Source organism: Pan paniscus, chromosome 1 (assembly GCF_029289425.2).
Source record: "Pan paniscus chromosome 1, NHGRI_mPanPan1-v2.0_pri, whole genome shotgun sequence".
Classification (NCBI taxonomy): domain Eukaryota; kingdom Metazoa; phylum Chordata; class Mammalia; order Primates; family Hominidae; genus Pan; species Pan paniscus.
In genome coordinates this window covers 13,095,783-13,118,078 of record NC_073249.2, presented here as the reverse complement: position 1 = coordinate 13,118,078, position 22,296 = coordinate 13,095,783, and the positions used below count along the sequence as shown (strand labels likewise).

Here is a 22,296-nt window from a genome sequence, read left to right as displayed (position 1 = left end):
ACATCATTAGCCATCAGAGAGATGCAAATCAGATTCACAACACAGCACTTCACACCCACTGGGATGGCCATAAATCAAAAAGTCAGAAATAAGAAATGTTGGTGAGGACGTCGAGAAATCGGAACCCTCATATATTGTTGGTGGGAATGTCAGATGGTGCTGTCGCTTTGGAAAACATTTTGACAGTTCATCAAAATATTAAACATAGAGTTACCATATGACCCAGGAATTCCAGTCCTAGGTATATACCCAAGAGAAATGAAACTTATATCTACACATTTGCATGTATACCTCTTCTCGAAATGCAGTTTGTCTCAAAGACACCTTTTTATGGCCAATTTGTCTTAATCGGGCTGAAACAAAGTCCTCACTTGCATTTGGTCAGCAAGCCTCTGAAGTCTCTTTTGATCCACACCAGGTCTCCCTCCTTCTTTTTCCCCACCATGCCATTTATTTGTTGAAGAAAATGATAATCTTTTAAAGTTAAATCGTGTCAGCCATCTACTTAGAAATCTCTAATGGCCGGGCATGGTGGCTCATGCCTGTAATCCCAGCACTTTGGGAGGCCAAGGCGGGTGGATCACCTGAGGTCAGGAGTTAGAGACCACCCTGACCAACATGGAGAAACCCCGCCTCTATTAAAAATACAAAATTAGCCAGGCATGGTGGTGCGTGCCTGTAATCCCAGCTACTCGGGAGGCTGAGGCAGGAGAATCTCTTGAACCTGGGAGGCGGAGGTTGTGGTGAGCTAAGATTGAGCCGCTGTACTCTAGCCTGGGCAACAGAGCAAGACTCTGTCTCCAAAAAAAAAAAAAAAAAAAAAAAAAAAAAGGATAACCAAAAACTGATATTTAGCATTTCCTTTAATTATGAATGCAGGCAACAAAGCAGTCACTAATAGAAGTCACAGATATTTTCATATCATATCATAGCTGCTGCATGTGTCTCAGAATATTGCTCATGATCTTCAAAGTTCAATCGTTACCTGAACTGCCCTTGGATCCACTGCTACACCTTGTTATTTAATGTTGTTAAAAGTAAGCATATAGGCCAGGCGTGGTGGCCCACACCTGTAATCCCAGCACTTTGGGATGCGGAGGTGGGTGAATGACGAGGTCAGGAGTTCAAGACCAGCCTGGTCAACATGGTGAAATCCCGTCTATACTAAAAATGCAAAAATTAGCCAGGCATGGTGGTGCATGCCTATAGTCCCACCTACTCAGGAGGCTGAGGCAGGAGAATCGCTTGAACCTGGGAGGTGGAGGTTACAGTGAGCCAAGATCTCGCCACTGCACTCCAGCTTGTGCAACAGAGTGAGACTTCATCTCAAAAAAAAAAAAAAAAAAAAAAAAAGTAAGCATATATTGGGCCAGGCATGGTGGCTCATGCCTGTAATCCCAGCACTTTGGGAAGCTGAGGTGGGCAGATCATCTGAGGTCAGGAGTTCAAGACTAGCCTGGCCAACATGGTGAAACCATGTCTCTACTTAAAATACAAAAATTAGCCAAGTGTGGTGGCAGTCATCTGTAATCCCAGCTACTCAGGAGGCTGAGGCAGGAGAATCACTTGAACCCAGGAGGTGGAGGTTGCAGTGAGCTGAGATTGTGCCACTAAACTCCAGGCTGGGAGATAGAGAGAGACTCTGTCTCAAAAAAAAAAAAAAAAAAAAAAAGTAAGCATATAAGCATATATAGTACATAAGAGCATAAGATGTGTGTTTTTTTAATATTTTGATCTGTATTTCAACATAATTGCCTTCCTTGGTCATCTTGTGGATTTTATTTTATGCATTTAAAACTTTATACTGCCCAGCATGGTGACACTCGCCTGTGGTCCCAGCTACTCAGGAGGCTGAGGCCAGAGGACAGCTTGAGCCAAGGAGTTGGAGGCTGCAGTGACCCAAGATCGCGCCGCTGCACCCAGCCTGGGCAACAGAGCAAGACCTCGTCTCTCTAAAAGCTAAAATAAAAGCGTTATACTGAAAAGGGATCCACAGGCTTCACCAGTGTCCAAAGGGGCCAGGGCAGTCAACCAACATGGGGGAGGGCTCTTTGTGGATCCAGACTTGAAGGGCTCATTCGTTTTAGGCAAAGCCTACAAGTTCCACGTGAGTGTTGTCTAAGGCGCAGTGTCCCCAGGCCAGACCGGGAGCACAGCCATTTCACGGGCAGGACAGGCTGCAGCCGCTGCGTTTGCAGTTCCAACCCCCTTCCCCGGCCAACCCCCCACACTTCTGGAATGCACACAAGCCTTATATGAAATCCACATGGTGCGCGGCCGAGGAAGGCAGCGGCACGGAAGGACTTCAACAAGTTGACAGCGACCCCAGGCCCGGCCATTCACGGGGAGGATCCAGGGAGCTGTAGGTCATCTGGTCCCGCTCCTCGTTTGGGGCCTCCGTGGTGACAATGCCTGGCCACAGGAAATGGGATCACTGGGAGCCCTGTGTTTCCCGCTCTGGACTCTGGACTCTGAAACGAGCCCAACTGGAAAGCAGCATCACTGCCAAGACACATCCGGAGTCCACACACAAATACAGGAGGCTGCCGGCGAAACTCTCCCGCAGCCACAAGAGTCCCGGGGCCCGCGCGCAGGCTGCGATCCAGCTCCGGCTCTTGCCCTGCGGAGGCTCCGCGCGAGACCCTGGCTCCACCCGGGACCGGCCAGGTCCTAGCCCCGAAGGGACTGGACAGCCGAGGGATGCGGACTGACCTCCCTGCGGCGATGCAGCCCACAGCCGCCGGGGAGGAAGCTCCGCGGGGTCCATGGGTGCCGGGGTCACGGCCCGGGGCGCGTGGAGCCACCCAGACCCCGCGACCCGCTCTTCGGATAGCAGGGACCGGGTCGGGAAGACCTTCGCGGACCCTGCAGAGGCGGGAGACCCTGCGCCGTGCTCGGTGCCCCGGCGGCCAGCGGGTCCGGGTCCCCGCCTGCGACGCCCAAGTCCGTCCGGCTCCACGGGCGCCCCCGGCCCGCCGCGCCCTGCAGCCCCTCGCCCGCCCTCCCGGGGCTCACTCACGTAGACCGAGTCGATGTCGGATCTGTCGTAGAAGCGGAGCGCCCCACTCAGCTCCAGGGCAGGAGAGACGAGGTCATCCCCGTCCTCCAGCTCCAGGTCCCCCTGTCCGGGGCCGAAGGGGAAGAGCTCCTGGCGGCTCAGGCAGCCCACAGGCCCCGCCAGCAGCAGCGGCAGCAGCAGTGCCCGCGTCCACGCAGCCCGGATCCGGCTGCTCGAGGCCAACATGTTCCCGAACTGCGGTCCCGCAAACCCGGTCCCGCGGCCAGGACAGAGGAAGGCGGGGATGTAACAGGACGCCCCTGGCAGCCCCCTCGCCTCCCGCCTCCCGGCGTTCCCACCCCGGGAAATAGGGGAGGGGAGCGGAGGGGAGAGCGGAGGGCCCCGCCCCGTCCAGCGGGCGCGCCGCGGGGCAGCCCAATGGCCGCGAGGGGGAGGGCGAGGGGCGAAGCCGAACCTCCCGCCTTGGGCGCCGGTGCCTGCGATTCTCGAAACCAGCCCGACTCCCAGCGAACGGCGCCTCCGGGAGGGGGAGCAGAGCGCGGGACCCGCACCGTGGTCCTCTGATTAGGGTTGGGTCGTGGAGAGCCGGCGACGTGGAAACGCTCCGGATTCAGGAACGGCGCCCACCCCATTGCCGCTCGGCCGCGTCCGGGGTCCAATTCGCTTGACCCTGGTAGGAAGACGGGGTGGGAGCTGGGAATCAGCCAAGGGACCGAGCCACCAACACGTTCATGGGCTCATCCACCCATTCATTGCGCGTTTTTTGAGTGCCTGATCCTGTGCTCCCTACTGCGGAGGTTCGCCAGGAAACGGGGTCTCACCCTCCGAGGCAAAGTCACCAGTGGACAACACAAGCCAGTGTCAGATGGGGGCCCCAAGTCATCAAAGACATTAGGGCTGGAAAAACTGGCGGGGAAAGCTGCAGGTGGGACGGCGGGAATCAAGCCGGGTGCTCTGGAAGGAATGGGATGTCGTCAGGCGGCAGAGAAGGGAGGTGGAGGACCGAGCTGGGTTTATTCAGGGCACCATCCCCCAGCAGAGGATGTGGGGAGGGACGGGTTGAAGTACAGCCTTGAATCACAAATTTAGGAATTTGAATTCGCTCTATCACTCGGAGAAGAAACTATTGAAAGTTCTTGACAAAGGGAGATAAGCGATTTAAGTGGTATCCTGGATAATCGGTTGATCGTTAATTTGGCACTAGGGTGAAAGTAGAGACAGGTAAGTTATTAGAGGACCAAGTCTAAAACATTGAAATGAAAGAAGGAGCAAAACCTGATTATAAGATTGGCATTGAAGAGGAGAAGAAACGAAGTTAAAATTGAGTTCAAGGGTTTGCACTTGGAGGACTGGAAAACAAGTACTGCCTTTTGACGTCAGGGAAGAGGATCTGGGACAGCTGGAGTTGGATATGTTTGATGTCAGACCTATTAACTTGCAGGGGTCAACAGGACGTCCCCGTTTCCTGTCAGCAGCTAAAAGTAACGACCTTGAACCTAGTTTATAATAATTTTTCAGAAAACAGCAAATTCTGTATAAAATTTAGGGGGCATGAGTTCTGAACCAGCAAAGACAGGAAGAAAAAGCAAAGGAAACATGCCTTCTAAGCAAAACGCTTTTGATCTACTCATGAGACCTTGTCTTTTTCTTATGAATTCATTCGCCATCAGAAATAACATTTATTACCCATCAGAGACAACATGTGTTCTACAAGTATTCATTCATTTTGCACTCACAGTAACCCTAGGAAACAGACCTTCCCTGTTTTACAGAGAAGGGGCATAGAGGCCCAGAGAGGTTAAGTCATGTTGCTAAGGTCATGCAGCTGGGAGCCGGTAAGTGACCCTAGGTGTTCCAGCTGCAAGGACCCCACTTATAACCACTGCATTAAGTGCCCTCTGTTTACTACCTTTTACTTCAGCCTGCAGTCTGTTGTCAAATATGGTGCTTTTCCTTCAGTTCCCTCCCAACAATACAGCACTGTGAGCCCCCAGCCTGCTCCCCAGAAGCACTTCTGACTCTACTCTATGCCATCTGTGGTTCTGACTATTTCTGGGCTTCTGGGCCCCAGCACTGCCTGTTTCAGCTGCTACAGGATCTCTGTATGGAGATTCTTCTCTATGTTCACCCGCACGTGACACGGGCCCCACGACTTCCCCATGCCCTGTGGTTGAGGGAAACCCCAAGCTCAGTAGGCCTTTTTTGGCCTGTGCCTTCAACACTCCTCCTTCAAAAAACCCCACCCCAGCCTCTGTCACACATCAGAGCTGCCTCTGAAGCTGTAGTCTGTGCCTGGAATGCTCTTACCCTTCTCACGAATTCTCTCCCTTTTTGGTACTCAGGCAGCTTCTGAAACTCCTATTGGTCCGTCCATGGGACTTTCCTCAGCAACTACAGGAGGAGAGCAGTTCTCTACTTTGCTGGTTCAGCACAGCCTGAATCCAACCTGGCTGAGGTCAAGGCTCTCCATTTACTGGCTGTATAAGCATGGGCAGGTTTCTAAGCTTCAATATCCTTGTCACTTGTATGGGATGTTCATAGTTAAAATCAAAGGATTGTCGTGAGGATTAGATAAGGTGATTCATTAAATGCTCCTAGCTGGGCACAAAGTAAGTTTTCCGTTAATATCAAACCATCGTTGTTACCTAAATGTACCGTTTTCGTGATTCTTATTATGTCAATATTTACTGAGAATCTACCATGAGCCAGATTCTATACTAGAAATTCAAAATGCCAAGACCGTTAAGGCACAATCCTTTCTTTGAGAAGCTCACAATCTATCAGGGAGACAAACACAACAATAACAGTGCGATGCTTTAAGAAATACACAAACCAACAAGAGATATCGCTTGTTGAATGCTGCTTCTGCTAGATGCTTAATGTAGCATTCAATTTAATACTAATAACTGCACAAGCTAGTAGCCCTATGTAGTGAAAACAAGGTTTGCAATGATTAGATAACTTGCCCAGTTTTACACAGGTAGTGAAAGAGCTAGGATTTGAATCCCAGTTTGTCCGACACCAAAGCTATTATTCTTTCTGCCGCGCCATCCTGCCCATCTATGGAAGGAAAGGTTTCTCCCTTTATTTCCACCCACAAGATCTATTTGCTCCATTGTTTATACATAATGCTCACGATCTATCTGTGCATGCTTGTGCTCCTTTATTTCATCAGTATCTCTTGGCCTGAGTAAGTCCAGTATATACGGTAAATTCTCTGTCATTTACTATTTATAGCCCTGCACTCGCCTCACATTGCCCAGTCCTTGTAGGACGTAATATTGATGCTGTGTCTCCTACTAGGACAGTGTGTCCCTGTCACTCCTTTAGAATTAGTAGTTCCAAACACATTCATCATCGAATACTTACTTTTATATTGTGCTCTGGACATTTTCTAAGTGTATATAATAATTCGGTCTTTTTCTCTAGTCATTTCGTATGTTTGTCGGGGATAAGAGCTCATTGGGGGCAAGGCCCATGTGCTTTATTTGTTTTCCTGACTTCGCAGAGCCTAGCCCAATGCTGCATACACATTAATAAAATGTGCACGGTTCTTAACCATTTAAGAACTCACTGATATATTTAAGAATCGTCTGATATCTGCAGTACCAATGGTACCCATAATTCTGTAATATACCAGCTTTAAAAAAAAAAAATGAAACCTTGCTCTTTTGAGACTTATACTCTTTTCTTGATGGCTGTCATCCTGATGAGGCAGAAACACAAAATTTAAGAAGCAGGTCTCAGGCTGTGTGTCTATAAGAAGCCACGGTAACTTTTCTTTTTTTGTGTGTTTGATTTTTGAGATGGAGTCTCCCTCAGTCACCCAGGCTGGAGTGCGGTGGCGTGATCTCGGCTCACTGCCACCTCCACCTCCCAGTTTCAGGTGATTCTCCTGCCTCAGTCTCCTGAGTAGCTGGGATTACAGGCATGCCACCACGCCCAACTAATTTTTGTATTTTTAGTACAGATGGGATTTCATCATGTTGGCCAGGCTGGTCTCGAAGTCCTGACCTCAGATGATCCTCCTGCCTCAGCCTCCCAAAGTGCTGGGATTACAGTTGTGAGCCACCACACCCGGCCCCAAGGTAACTCTTCTCTCTGACGATTCAGACAAAAGTCCAGGCAGCTGAGTGGGAAAATAGCTCAATTGGCTATTGCTCTGAAGGAGGCATTTGTTCTAATCTCACTCTCCTGTGAGGATTGGTAACTGACCATGTATGGCCATGGAGCTTTCTTTTATTTTCCAGATGTCATATAGATGTGAATGTATTAGTGTTCCAATTCCAGGGAATTCGCCTAATTCATGAATTTTTTTTTTTTTAATTTTATTTGAGACGGAGTCTCGCTCTGTCGCCCAGCGTGGAGTGCACTGGCGCTATCTCGGCTCACTGCAAACTCCGCCTCCTGGGTTCACGCCATTCTCCTGCCTCAGCCTACCGAGTAGCTGGGACTACAGGCGCCAGCCACCACGCCCGGCCAATTTTTTTTTTTTTTTTTTTTTTTGTATTTTTAGTAGAGACGAGGTTTCACCATGTTAGCCAGGATGGTCTTGATATCCTGACCTCGTGATCCGCCCACCTCGGCCTCCCAAAGTGCTGCAATTACAGGCGTGAGCCACCGAGCCCGGCCAATTCATGAATATTTTAAACAACCCACACTCAGTTGTGATCTCAGATAAAAATGACACCCTTGGCCGGGGGCGGTGGCTCAAGCCTGTAATCCCAGCACTTGGGGAGGCCGAGGCGGGCGGATCACGAGGTCATGTGATCGAGATCATCCTGGCTAACACGGTGAAACCCCGCCTTTACTAAAAAAATACAAAAAATTAGCCGGGCGTGGTGGCGGGCGCCTGTAATCTCAGCTACTCGGGAGGCTGAGGCAGGAGAATGGCATGAACCCGGGAGGCGGAGCTTGCAGTGAGCCTAGATCGCGCCACTGAACTCCAACCTGGGCGACAGAGCGAGACTCTGTCTCAAAAAACAAAACAAAACAAAACAAAACAAAAAAACAGTCTGACAAAGGATGAGAGTGAAGCAGGATTTGGTGTTCACTTTATTCTGTTTTCAAAGGCGATTAGGATAAAAAGTACCTTGGGAAAACACAATTATGTCCACCTATGTTTGGGAAGATGCCAAGCTTTTCAGGGTAAAGTTTAATTCCTATAGTTCTACATCCTGTTTTCCCATGAACGTTTTCCTGGTTCATTATCATCAGACCTCCAGCATTCACTGCTGGGGTTCCACTTGCCTTTTGTTGTTATTTTAATTTTTAATCTTGATTTATGTAATTTTCAACCTTACATAAAAATTGCAAAAATAATACAAAACGGTTCCATATACCCTTATATTCCCATATCCCATATACTCAGATTTTCCTTAATATTAACATTTTGCCATGTTTGCTTTCTCTCTGTCTTTCTCTCTCTCTGTCTCTCTCTCTCTCCACACACTCACACATGCATGCACACACACACAGACACATCGATACATATATATATACATAAATTTTTATCTGGACCATTGAGGGTAAGTTGCAAACATGATACCGCTTTACCTCTGAATGCTTAAGTATATGCTTCTTTAAAACTAGAACATTCTCTCACCTAGCCATAACACAATTGCCAAAATAAGGAAATTAACATTGATATCATACTATAATCTAATTGACAGCTCTTATTCAGAGTTGACCAGATGTCAATATAATGTCTTTTAATAGCAAAAGAAAATACCAGATTACAAACTGCATTCAGTTGTCATGCACTTTCAGTCTTCTTCAACTTGAAAGAGTTCCTCAGTCATTCCTGATCTTTCATGACCTTAACTTTTTTTTTAGAGATGAGATCTAGCTATGCCGAGGCTGGAGTGCAGTGGCTATTCACAGATGTGATCACAGCATGCTATAGCCTCAAACTCCTGGACTCAAATGATCCTCTCACCATAGCCTCTCTAGTAGCTGGGACTACAGGGACAAGTCATTGAGCCTGGCCCTTGACATTTTTTAAGAGGACAGACCAGTTATTTTGTAGGCTGTCCCTCAGTTTGGGTTTGTCTGGTGTTTCCTTCATAATTAGATCAGATTTTGCATAAATTTTGGCAGCAGTAACAGAGAAGTGATATTGTGTCCTTCCTAGTGCAACATATCAGAAGGAACATGTCCATTTGTCCTAATGCTGATAGTGTTTACTTTGATCACCTGGTACATTTATACCTCCTAATTTCTCCACTGTAAAATTACTAGGTTTTCTTTTCTAATTAATAAATATATTGGAAACAGATAATTTGAAACTACATAAATATTCTCTTTCATTAAACTTTTACCCTCTAATTTTAACCCCATTAATGACTCTTACTAGAATCAATTGTTATTGTAATGGTTGCAAATATTTTTCTCTCTTCAGTTACTGAAAAAGAATTTTATTTGGTAAACTACACATACATAATATCTCCCATCTTAACCATTTTTTAGTGTAGAGTTCAATAGTATTACATTCAATGTATCAAATGGTAGTACATTCATACTGTTTTGCAACCATCACCATCATCCATCTCTAGAACTCTTTTCATCTCACAAAACTGAAACTCTGTACCCATTAAACAATACTTCCCATCCCTCCCTCCCTCCCTCAGCCTCTGGTGACCACCATTCCACTTTCCATCTCTAAGAATTTAACTACTCTAGATGTTATATTAATGGAATAAGACACTATTTGTCTTTTTGTGACTGGCTTATTTCACTTTGCATAATGTCCTCAAGGTTCATCCATATCGTAGCATGTGTCAGAATTTCCTCCCTTTTTTAGGTTGAATAATATTTCATTGCATAGGCTGGGTGTTGTGGCTCACATCTGTAATCTCAGCATTTAGGCAGGCCAAGGCAGGTGGAGCCTAGGAGTTTGAGAGCAGCCTGGGCAACATGGTGAAACCCCATCTCTACAAAAAATACAAAAATACAAAATTTACAAAATACAAAAATTAGCCAGGCATGGTGGTGTGCACCTGTAGTCTCAGCTACTGGGGAGGATGAGGTGGGAGGATCACTTGAGCCTGGAAGTTCAAGGCTGCAGTGAGCTGTGATCATGCCACTGCACTCCAGCCCGGGTAACAGAGTGAGATCCTGTCTCAAAATAAATAAATAAATAAATAATTGTATGTATGTAGTGCCTCATTTTGCTTATCCATTAATCTGTGTGTGGACATATGTGTTGCTTTCATATTTGGCTATTGTGAATAATGCTGCTTTAAACATGTATGGACAAATATTTCTTCAAGACCCTGTTCACAATTCTTTTGGGTGTATACCCAGAAGGGAAATTGCTAGATCATGCGGTAATTCTATTTTTAATTTTTTGAGGAACTGCCATACTGTTTTCCGTGGCAGCTGTACCATTTTACATTCCCACCAACAGTGTACAAGCATTCTAGTTTCTCTACGTACTTTGACAACACTTACTATTTTATATTTTTTAATAGTAGCCATCTAATGGGTATGAGGTGACACCTTATTGTGGTTTTGATTTGCATCTCTCTAATGATTGGGGATATTGAGCATCTTTTCAAGGGCTTATTGGCCATTCATACATCTTGTTTGGAGATATGTCTATTCACGTCTTTGTTCATTTTCAATCAGGTTGTTTGGTGTTTTTGGCAGTGGTGGTCATTTTTAAAGTTTTTAATTTGAAAAATTTCAGGCTGGCACGGTGGCTGATGCCTGTAATCCCAGCACTTTGGGAGGCCGAGGAGGACGGATCACCTGAGGTCAGGAGTTCGAGACCAGGCTGGCCAACATGGCAAAACCCCGTCTTTACTTAAATATGAACATTAGTCAGGCGTGGTGGCATGCATCTGTAATCCCAGCTACTTGGGAGACTGAGGCAGGAGGATCACTTGAACCCAGGAGGCAGAGGTTGCAGTGAACCAAGATCGTGCCACTGCACCACAGCCTGGGCAACAGAGTAAGACTCCATCTCAAAAAAAAAAAAAAAAAAAGGCGTGGTGCACGGTGGCTCACACCTGTAATCCCTGCATTTTGGGAGGCCGAGGCGGGCAGATCACAAGGTCAGGAGTTCAAGACCAGCCTGGCCAATGTAGTGAAATCCCACCCCTACAAAAAATACAAAAAAAAATTAGCCAGGCATGTTGGCAGGCACCTGTAGTCCCAGCTACTTGGGAGGCTGAGGCAGGAGAATCGCTTGAACCCGGGAGGCGGAGGTTGCAGTGAGCCAAGATTGCGCCACTGCACTCCAGCCTGGGCGACACAGCAAGACTCTGTCAAAAAAAAAAAAAAAAGAAAGAAAGAAAGAAAGAAAAAAAAAGAAAGGAAAGAAAAAGAAAGAAAGAAAGAAAAGAAAGAAAGAGAAAGAAAGAAAGAAAGAAGAAAGAATTGATTTCAAACCCTCAGAAAATTTGGTGAAAAAAAAAAATAGATCCAAATGCACCAATTACTGGACATAGAGGTTCAGGCCTATACTCCCAGCATTTTGGGAGGCAGAGACAGGAGGATCACTTGAGGTCAGGAGTTCAAGGCCAGCTTGAATAACATAGTGGTACCCGTCTCTACAAAAAAAACCAAAAAAATTTTTTGCTTTAATTAGCCACGGGTGGTGGCATGTGCCTTGAGTCCCAGCTACTTGGGAGGCTGAGGCAGGAGATCACTTGGGCTCAGGAGTTTGAGGCTGCAGTGAGCTCTGACTGTGCTACTGCACTTTAGCCTGGGCATGAGAGTGAGACTGTGTCTCAAAAATCAAATGAAAACCAAATGCACCAATTGTTAACATTTTGCCATATTTGCTTTACCTCTTTGAACCTCTCTGTATGTTCTTATTGTTATTTGCATAATCATTTGAGTCAGTTGCAGATATCATGACCCTTCATGCCTAAATACTTGTACATAGGCCTCCTAAGAACAAAGACTCTCTTTATAACCACAGTGTACTAATCATACGTAGGAAACACAATTCTATTGTCTAAATATACAATCTGTATTCAAATTTTACCAGTTGTCCCAATAACCTTTTTAGTTATATTTTTAAAAAATGATCCTCTAACCCAAGATCATGCATTGCATTTTGTGGTTTTCTTTCTTTCTTTCTTTTTCCTTCCTTCCTTTCTTTTTTCCTTTTTTGAGACGGAATCTCGCTCTGTCTCCCAGGCTGGAGTGCAATGGTGTGATCTTAGCTCACCGCCATGTCCACCTCCCAGGTTCAAGTGATTCTCCTGCCTCAGCCTCCCAAGTAGCTGGGATTACAGGTGTGCACCACCATGCCTGGCTAATTTTTGTATTTTTAGTAGAAATGGGGTTTCGCCATGTTGGCCAGGATGGTCTCGAACTCCTGACCATGTGATCTGCCCGCCTCAGCCTCCCAAAGTGCTGGGATTACAGGCGTGAGCCACTGCACCTGGCCTGTCCTGTCTCTTTATTCTTCGTTAAATTGGAATAGTTTCTTGGCCTTTCTTTCTTGTTCATGTTATTGACATTTGTTAAAAGAACAGGCCAGTTGTTCTGTGGATTTCTCAATTCAGGTATGTCTAATTGTTCTCTTATAATTAGATCAGGGTTATGCAATCTGGCAGGAATGCTACAAAACTCACGGGGTGTCCTTCTCAGCGCATCTCATCGGGAGATCCATGATGCCACTGTGTCCCGTTACTGCTGCAGTTAATGTTGATTGATTGATTCGAGTGATATCTGCCAGGTTTCTTTATGTGACTCTTTTAAAAAGTAAATTTACTTAGTAATATTTCCTTAAATTCCAAAATTATTACTATTATTACCAACAAAGGCATTATCTTTCATATTCTTAGAGTTTTAAAGCATCTACCTATTATTTAATTCCATTTTGGAATAATGGAATTTTTAATTCTGTTGATATCAAATTTTAAGTTCATATCCATTTTCTCCTAAATATTTTCTCTCCAAAATCATTTTTGAAACAGCATTTTTATAACTATGCTATATCCCAGGACAATATTACAAGAAGGTATTAGGAGGTTAATCTTTTTGTTTGTTTGTTTTGAGATGGAATTTCGCTCTTGCTGCCAGGCTGAAGTGCAATGGCGCAATCTCAGCTCACCACAACCTCCACGGTTCAAGTTCCGCGGTTGAACTCCCAGGTTCAAGCGATTGTCCTGCCTCAGCCTCCCAAGTAGCGGGGATTACAGACATGCACCACCACCCTCAGCTAATTTTGTATTTTCAGTAGAGACAGGTTTCTCCATATTGGTCAGGCTGGTCTTGAACTCCTCACCTCAGGGTGATCCTCCCATCTCGGCCTCCCAAAGTGCTGGGGTTACAGGTGTGAGCCACCTCGCCCAGCCAGGAGGTTAATCTTAAAAGCGTATATTTATGGCTTCTTAGTACCTGTTGTTAATTGTCTTATTCTAACAATGCACTCCCATAGGTTAATTGGATCAGTCTTAATAACCCATACTGATCATTTATTCATCAATTAATATTTATTGAAACCTCACTATGTACCTGGCACAGTGCTAGACATTAAAGGCACACCTAAGAACAAAATATGGTCACTGTTCTCTTGAAGATTACATTCTTATGGGGAAAGACAGACAATAAAGGAATGAATAAGCAATTATATAATGTGTCAGATGGAGATAAAGAAAAGTGCCATAGAAAAAAATGAATTCACATAAGAACTTACAGAGCGGAGGCTGGGCACGGTGGCTCGCGCCTGTAATCCGAGCACTTTGGGAGGCCAAGGCGGGCAGATCACCTGAGGTCAGGAGTTCGAGATCAGCCTGGCCAACATGGCGAAACCCAGTCTCTACTAAAAATGCAAAAATTAGCCAGGTGTGGTGGTGGGCACCTGTAATCCCAGCTACTTGAAGGCTGAGACAGGAGAATCGCTTGAACCCGGGAGACGGAGGTTGCAGTGAGCCGAGATTGCACTACCGCACTCCAGCCTGGCTGACATAGTAAGACTCTGTCTCAAAAAAAAAAAAAAAAAAAAAGCTTATATTATAGAGTGATGTGGTTGTGTGTGAGAGGTGCAATTTTATTTTGGTATATCAGGAAAGTTCTCTATAATCTCTTCAATACCTTTGGGGCAGAGTCCTAAGAAGTGAGGGAGTGAACCAACTGGGTAGGTTAAGGGAACAGCTGAGGCCGCATTTGGTCCTGGGGACCACAGGTGCAAAGTTCTTGAGCACGAGTGAGCTGCCAAAGGTTGGCAAGAGAGCCAGGTGGGTGGAGCAGGGTAAGTGAGAGATAGACCCCTTGGCCCCACAGGCCATAGTAAGGACTTTGGACAGCATCTGAAAATAGTTCAATGGGCAATAGCAAAAGCAGAAAGGATCAGCCAAATTTACAGAATACGTATTTTCATGAGTTAGTTAAATTGCTGCCTTTGGTTATGGAAAACATTGAAGATAGTACAAACCTAGCAAAAGACAGCCAAGAAAGAATTCCAGTGCAAGACTAAATGAGATATTATCATTGGAAAGGTAGAAAGAAAAATCGCAAAATGCTATTGTCTTCTCATTGAACTTAAGTACAGTAACCTATAATCTACTGCTTGTTCTAAAAATGCAGATTTGTTCCACCTGGATGACATACGGGCATACCTCAGAGATACTGCAGACTCAGTTCCAGACCAGTGCAATAAAGCACATATAGCAATCAAGTGAAATTACACAAATGTTTTGGTTTCCCAGTGCATATCAAAGTTATGTTTAGCTATAAAATCTCTGGAAGAAAACCTAAGTAATACCATCCTGGACATAGGAGCAAGCAAAGATTTAATGACAAAGATAGCAAAAGCAATCACAACAAAAGCAAAAATTGACAGATGGGATCTAATTAAACTTAAGAGCTTCTGCACAGCAAAAGAAACTATCAACAGACTAAACAGACAACCTACAGAATGGGAGAAAATATTGGCAAACTACACATCTGACAAAAGTCTAATATCCAGCATCTATAAGGAACTTAAACAAATTTACAAGACAGGCTGGGCACGGTGGCTCATGCCTGTAATTTCAGCACTTTGGGAAGCTGAGGTGGGCAGATCACCTGAGGTCAGGAGTTCAAGACCAGCCTGGGTAACATGGAGAAACCCCCGTCTCTAATAAAAATACGAAAATTAGCCAGGTGCAATGGCATGCACCTGTAATCCCAGCTACTCAGGAGGCTGAGGCAAGAGAATCGCTTGAACCTGGGAGGCAGAGGTTGCAGTGAGCCGTGATTGTGCCACTGTATTCAAGCCTGGGGGACAGAGTGAGACCCCATTTCAAAACACACACACACACACACACACACACACACATTTATAAGACAACAACAAACTACCCCATTAAAAAGTGGGCAAAGAACAAGAAAAGACACTTTTCAAAAGAAGACATATTGGCCGGGCGCGGTGGCTCATGCCTGTAATCCCAGCACTTTGGGAGGCCAAGGTGGGTGGATCACCTGAGGTCGGGAGTTCAAGACCAGCCTGACCAACATGGAGAAACCCGTCTCTATTAAAAATACAAAAATTAGCCAGGCATGGTGGTGCATGCCTGTAATCCCAGCTATTTGGGAGGCTGAGGCAGGAGAATTGCCTGAACCCAGGAGGTGGAGATTGCAGTGAACCGAGATCGTGTCATTGCTCTCCAGTCTGGGCAACAAGTGTGAAACTCTGTCTCAAAAAAAAAAAAAAAAAAAAAAGAAGGCCAGGCGCGGTGGCTCATGCCTGTAATCCCAGCACTTTGGGAGGCCAAGGTGGGTGGATCACGAGGTCAGGAGATCGAGACTATCCTGGCTAACACAGTGAAACCCCGTCTCTACTAAAAATACAAAAAAATTAGCCGGGCGTGGTGGCGGGTGCCTGTAGTCCCAGCTACTCTGGAGGCTGACGCAGGAGAATGTCGTGAACCCGGGAGGTGGAGCTTGCAGTGAGCCGAGATCCCACCACTGCACTCTAGCCTGGGTGACAAAGTGAGACTCCATCTCAAAAAAAAAAAAAAAAAAAAAGACATACATGTGGCCAACAATCATAAAGAAAAAATCTCAACATCACTGATCATTACAGAAATGGAAATCAAAACCACAATGAGATACCATCTCACACCAGTCAGAATGGCCATTATTAAAGTCAAAAAATAACAGATGCTGGCAAGGTTGAAGAGAAAAGGGAACATTTATACTCCGTTGGTGGGAATCTAAATTAGTTCAACCATTGTGGAAAGCAGTATGGCGAATCCTCAAAGAGCTAAAAGCAGAACTACCGTTCAACCCAGCAATCCCATTACTGGGTATATACCCAGGGGAATATAAACCATCCTACCATAAAGACACATGCACGTGAACGTTCATAGCAGCATGATTCGCAATAGCAAAGTCATGGAATCAACCTAAATGCCCATCAATGACAGATAGGATAAAGAAAATATGGTACATATACACCAAGGAATACTATACAGCCATAAAAAAGAACAAGATCATGTCTTTTGCAGGAACATAGATGGAGCTGGAGACTATTATCCTTAGCAAACTAACACAGGAACAGAAAACCAAATACTGCATGTTCTCATTTATAAGTAGGAGCGAAATGATGAGAACTCATGGACGCAAAGAGGGGAACAACAGACACAGGGGCCTACTTGAGGGTGGAGGGTGGGAGGAGGGATAGGAGCAGAAAAAATAACTATTGGATACTGGGCTAAGTACATAAGCGATGAAATAATCTGTACAACAACCCCCTATGACACGAGTTTACCTATATAACAAACCTGCACATGTACTCCTGAACCTAAAATAAACATTTTTTTTTAAAGTTATGTTTAGGCTGGGCGTGGTGGCTCAAGCTTGTAATCCCAACACTTTGGGAGGCCAAGGCGGGTGGATCACCTGAGGTCAGAAGTTCAAAACCAGCCTGGCCAACAGGCCAAACCCAGTCTCTACTAAAAATACAAAAATTAGCCTGGTGTGGTGGCGCACGCCTGTAGTCCCAGCTACTTGGGAAGCTGAGGCAGGAGAATCACTTGAACCTGAGAGGAGGAGGTTGCAGTGAGATTGAGCCACTGCACTCCAGCCTGGGTGATAGAGCAAGACCCTGTCTCAAAAAAAAAAAAAGGAAAAAAAGTTATATTTAGCTGGGCCTGGTGGGTCACACCTGTAATCCCAGCACTTTGTGGGGATCAAGGTGAGAGGCTAGCTTGAGGCCAGGAGTTTGAGACCAGCCTGGGCAACAGAGTAGGACCCTATCTTTACAAAAGAAAAAAAGAGTCATGTTTATACTATACTGTAGTCTATTAAGTGCAATAGCATTATGTCTGAAATAACTATGTACATACCAAAAATACTTCATTGTCAAAAAATGCTGACACAGAAACATGAAGTGTGCGCACACTGTTGGAAAAATGGCAACAATAGACTTGCTCAATGCAGGGACATCATAAGCCTTCAATTTGTAAAATACACTGTATCTGTGCAGTGCTAGAAAGTGAATCTTAAAAAAACAAGATGTGCCTTTATCAGGGAATAAATTGCATAATGTGAATGTCGCACTTTCTCATGTGAGATTTTGTCTTTGAAAAACACTGGATGAACAAACACAGAATACTGCACCCGGGTGAACTGAGCTGCATTGGGGTGCACAAAGCGACCCATGGGCCACCCTGGCCAGGACAATGAGCCACCCCCACCCCCACCTGGGGTCCCAACTTTCCACACTGAATTTCAGATGCTGCTCCTTCCACCCCTTCACAGTAACTCACAAGCAGCCACCTTTCCAAAGGCCGCTGGGCTGTGTGGTCCTAAACTCGCCTTCTCTTTAATTTTCCCTTCTTCCTTCTCAGCCTACTTCACGTATTTCCTCTCTGTTCTCTTTCTTTTCCTCCCCTTTTTTCTCTCTATCTTTTGCTCTCTTCCTCTTTTACACAGGTGGTGGGCCTGGGAGCCAGCCGGTGAGTGGGCAAGAGTGTAGGTGAACACCCTGCATGGGAACTTCAGGTCTTTTGCGAACTGATGTGCTGTCATTGTTGTATTTCATATGCATTTCTTAACCATGGAACGTGTATGAAACTGTGCTGCCATTTTTATTAGGTTCCAAGGTTGTTAACGTCACTAATGAAGTTTTCGAGTATTCTACTCCTAACCTGGTTTTCCTGGTAAGCCCTGTGGTTTTATTGCTGCAGTGATTTTTAGGAACACCTGTTGCAATCCCCAGACCCTGTCACATTTCAGTAATAGATATCAGCACAGCCACAGTAATCATCAGTTTTCATCAGGCCCACCTGTTTCTCCCTGGCATCATTTAAGTTAGGAAGAAAGTGATCTGCCAGTACTGGCCAGGTGTGGTTGCTCACGCCTGTAATCCCAGCACTTTGGTGAGGCTGAAGCAGGCAGATCGCTTGAGCTCAGGAGTTCGAGACCAGCCTGGGCAATATAGCGAAACCCCGTCTCTACCAAAAATACAAAAATTAGCTGGGCATGGTGGCGCACTCCTGTGGTCCCAGCTACTCAGGAGGCTGAAGTGAGAGGATCAATTGTGACCTGGAAGTTGAGGCTGCGAGCCGACATCATGCCACTGCACTCCAGCCTAGGTGACAGAGTGAGACCCTGTCTCAAAAATAAATAAGAAGGAAAGAGGTCTTCCAGTGCCATCCTTGAGAAGACTGGCATCTAGGCCACAGGGACTGAGGGCTGCTGGCCACTTCATGGTGGGACTAGCTTTGCCTCCCTGCAGAAAGCCAGGGATGCCCCCGCCAGGCCCTTCTCAAAGCATCACTTGCTGCACATCTCCTGAGCCGCCACTTGCTCTCAGGAGCCCTTGGCTTCTTGCACACTAAAAACCACACACCGTCATCCATTTAGGCGGCAAAAGTTACCTTCTGACAGCAAATGCTGAGCCAGGGGATGCCCTAGAAAGCAGGGTAACTGGAAGGCCACACGTGGAAACGAGGAAGTCAGGTTGTGCAGGTTCATTTGGGGCAGATTCAACAGAGCACTGAACATCCAGAGGAATTTAAGGTGGGGATGGAGTCTTGCTACATTGCCCAGGCTGGTCTCAAACTCCTGGCCTCAAGCCATCCCCCTGCCTCAGCCTCCCAAAGTGCTGGGATTACAGATGTGAGTCACTGCGCCCAATGTGAGGGTTTTGACACAGAAATCATATGCAAGTTAGAGGTGACCAAAATAAGCACAAAAGAGACCTTTCTAGAAACAGCTGGCTGAGGAATATTCTGTGGGCCTGACTTTCCAAATCTCCCATGTGCCTTGTGGGAAGACAGTTGGTGTTCTGCCTGTCCAGGGAAGTGTGTGGGTCTCAGAAAATCTGGAGCGGGGTCTTAGCAAGCTGCTTCTACCCTAATCTCATTTTCTGAAACTCCTATGGGTAGCAAAAGCCATCCATGTCCCCTGGACACAAAATTCAGGTCCTGAGTGTAATTTCTCACCACACAACCAGAAGCAGCTTCCTGTGTTTTTCACGATTAAATAAATAATTATGTGAGCAGCCCCAATGTACGATGTAGGTCCGCAGACAGGGACAACTGGGCTAAGACATAGAGGAGGCTGGAAGAGCAGGCCTGGCTCCAGCCCGTCACTCTAGCTTGGAGAGACAGGCTGGATTCTTAGGCAATGAGAAGCCAATGAGTGTTTGGTGGCATAAGGAGAGTTGTACTCTGCGATGAATACTCTGTCAGCATGATTTGGGAGAAATTAGAGAAGAAATGACATGAAAAATGGAAGCATGCAGGAGAAGGTTGAAGACTCCAATACATGACAGGGGCAGACTCAGAAAGGTTGGGGAACTGAGGAGGTGACGCGTAAGGAAGAGGAGAACATGGTGGCCCTAAGTGTACTCCATTCAGCTCTAAGGCACAAAGCATGCCTGACAAACAGCCCCAGCTGCCGGCCTCTGGGGCCACCGCTGCATCACGCTGAGGTCCCACGTCCCTGAGCCCGGTGAGGGTGCTGGGGCAAGCCCATTCCTGTAGGATGCCTGCTCCTCTCTTGGGTGATCTGCTAAGCAGGCCTCAATGGCCCAGCCCAATCTCTCCTCGATCCACATTGCAGGCTGTGGGTCCTCCCACCAATCTTCCTGCCCTTTTCTCCTTCCCCAAGGCTGAAGGATCTCCCTGCCTCCTGGCCTGCTCCTTCCCCTTTATCCTTCATAGGTCTGAGAACAGGGAAGAGGTTTTGGGACTGGCTGACTCACTGCCCTGCAGGCGAGGGGGACCGTTACATCTATGCCATTTACAGTGTGTGATGCATAGAGTATCTCATCTAATCACCACAGTGGCCCTGTGGGCTACCTACCACAGATTCCACTATACCAGTAAGGAAACCGAGGCTGGGGGTATTTAAATAGTCTCCCAAGGTCTCACAGCTAATACATGGCATAGCTAAGTCTAGTATGCAATCTTCTTTTTTTTTTTTTTTTTTTTTTTTTTCTGAGACGGAGTCTGGCTCTGTCACCGAGGCTTGAGGGCAATGGCACGATCTCGGCTCACCGCAATCTCCACCTCCTGGGTTCAAACGATTCTCCTGCCTCAGTCTCCCAAGTAGCTGGGATTACAGGTGCCTGCCACCACACCCAGCTAATTTTTGTATTTTTAGTAGAGACGGGGTTTTACCATGTTGGCCAGGCTGGTCTCAAACTCCTGACCTCAGATGATCTGCCTGCCTCGGCCTCCCAAAGTGCTGGGATTACAGGAATGAATCACCGCACTGGCCCCTCTTTGGAAACTTTTAAACCAACATAAGACTATTTTACCCCAATACTGCTTTTTTTCTTTTTAATATTCTAATCAATTATAATATGCAAATATTCTAGACAGGGTTGCTATTACAATATGCAGACATCACTTTGTCTTCACTTGTTCTTCCATTAGCCTGGTACTGTAATAACCTCCAAACTATGTTGCAACACAGTTTCACACTTAATATTTTGTTTACATTCCATTTATTGGAGCACACTTAATCTAACCATTTCTCTACTGCTAACATTTAGGTTGTTTCCAGTTTTTCTGGCTATTTTTATTTATTTATTCTATTTATTTTACATTTTATTGTTATTATTTTTTGAGACAGAGTTTCACTCTTGTTGCCCAGGCTGGTGTGCAGTGGTGCAATCTCGGCTCACTGCAACCTCCACCTGCTGGGTTCAAGCGATTCTCCTGCCTCAGCCTCCTGAGTAGTTGTGATTACAGGCACCTGCCACCATGCCCAACTAATTTTTTTGTATTTTTAGTAAAGACAAGGTTTCACCATGTTGGCCAGGCTGGTCTCGAACTCCTGACCTCAGGTGATCCACCCACCGTGGCCTCCCAAAGTGCTGGGATTATAGGTGTGAGCCACCACACCCAAACATTTTTTGGCTATTTTTAAAAAGCATCAGCAGTGAGTATTGCTCTTTCTCTGTAGGACTTCTTTCCTCAAATCCTCTTTCCCAAAGTGGGATTGCGGGGTGAAAGGCTGTGAGCATTTTGATGGCCTTCGATTGTATTGCTATTGTTGGGAATGTGGGCAAGGGGAGTCCCAAGAGGTAGGACATGAGCAAATCACCACCAACACCAGAGATATAATAGGCATGCCTTTCCACCTTCCTACGGGTCCAGCTCCAAACCCCCTCCTGCAAAAATCTTTCCCCAACCTGCACCGCCCCCACCCCGTACAATTAATCCTTCCTTTGCCTTCACCCTATTATACCAATGGTTGTAACAATGCCTCATCTAGTCTGCAAACTCTTTATTGTACAATGTATCTCTACAATCTCGTGTAATCTGCAGGAGTATCTTTATCTCTCATTTTACAAATGAGGACACTGAGAATCAGAGTAATTGCCTTGTTCAAGGACACTCAGTCAGCAAGAGGCAATGCCAGCTCTTCACATACAGAGTTCTTTCCATTGCAGAGCTGTGAAACAGTGACTCAAATCCACAGTGAACTTTCTGTCTTTGTCTGAAGAGGTTCCTGCACCCAGAGTTGGAGATACTTACATTTGAGATAATGCTGACGTCTCCTCCTGGCCAGGCAGCCTCTTCAGCTTTCGGAAAACTCTATCAGGGCAAGGGATGTGCTTTCTTCCAGAGCAGTCATTCTCAGCAGAGTAGACTGAACCGTGAGGAGACAGGGAGGAGGAGGGAGGGGAGAATGGTGAATCAGAATTACTTTTTGCAAATTCTGATAAGCCTGGGCATGTGTCAGGCTCTAAGGAGGGGTGAGGAGGGAAAGGCAGGTTGAAACTTGAAAGAAAATCTGATAAGCACCCTAGATAGAGAATCTTTGATCAAAGCTGAAGATCTGCTGGAGGTCAGCATCGGGCTTTCTATCCT

At 46.0% G+C, this 22,296-nt stretch overlaps 1 protein-coding gene across 1 annotated transcript in view; it reads right to left on the bottom strand.

Moving 5' to 3' along the window:
* NID1 (nidogen 1) overlaps positions 1-3,387 on the bottom strand; it is an 88,550-nt gene extending 85,163 nt beyond the window's left edge. The window contains exon 1 of the mRNA XM_003824506.7: positions 3,020-3,387. Within this exon, the coding sequence (XP_003824554.2) occupies positions 3,020-3,244 (225 nt within the window). The 5' untranslated portion in view covers positions 3,245-3,387. The remainder of the gene's footprint in view (positions 1-3,019) is intronic.
* Between the last annotated feature and the right edge of the window lie 18,909 nt (positions 3,388-22,296).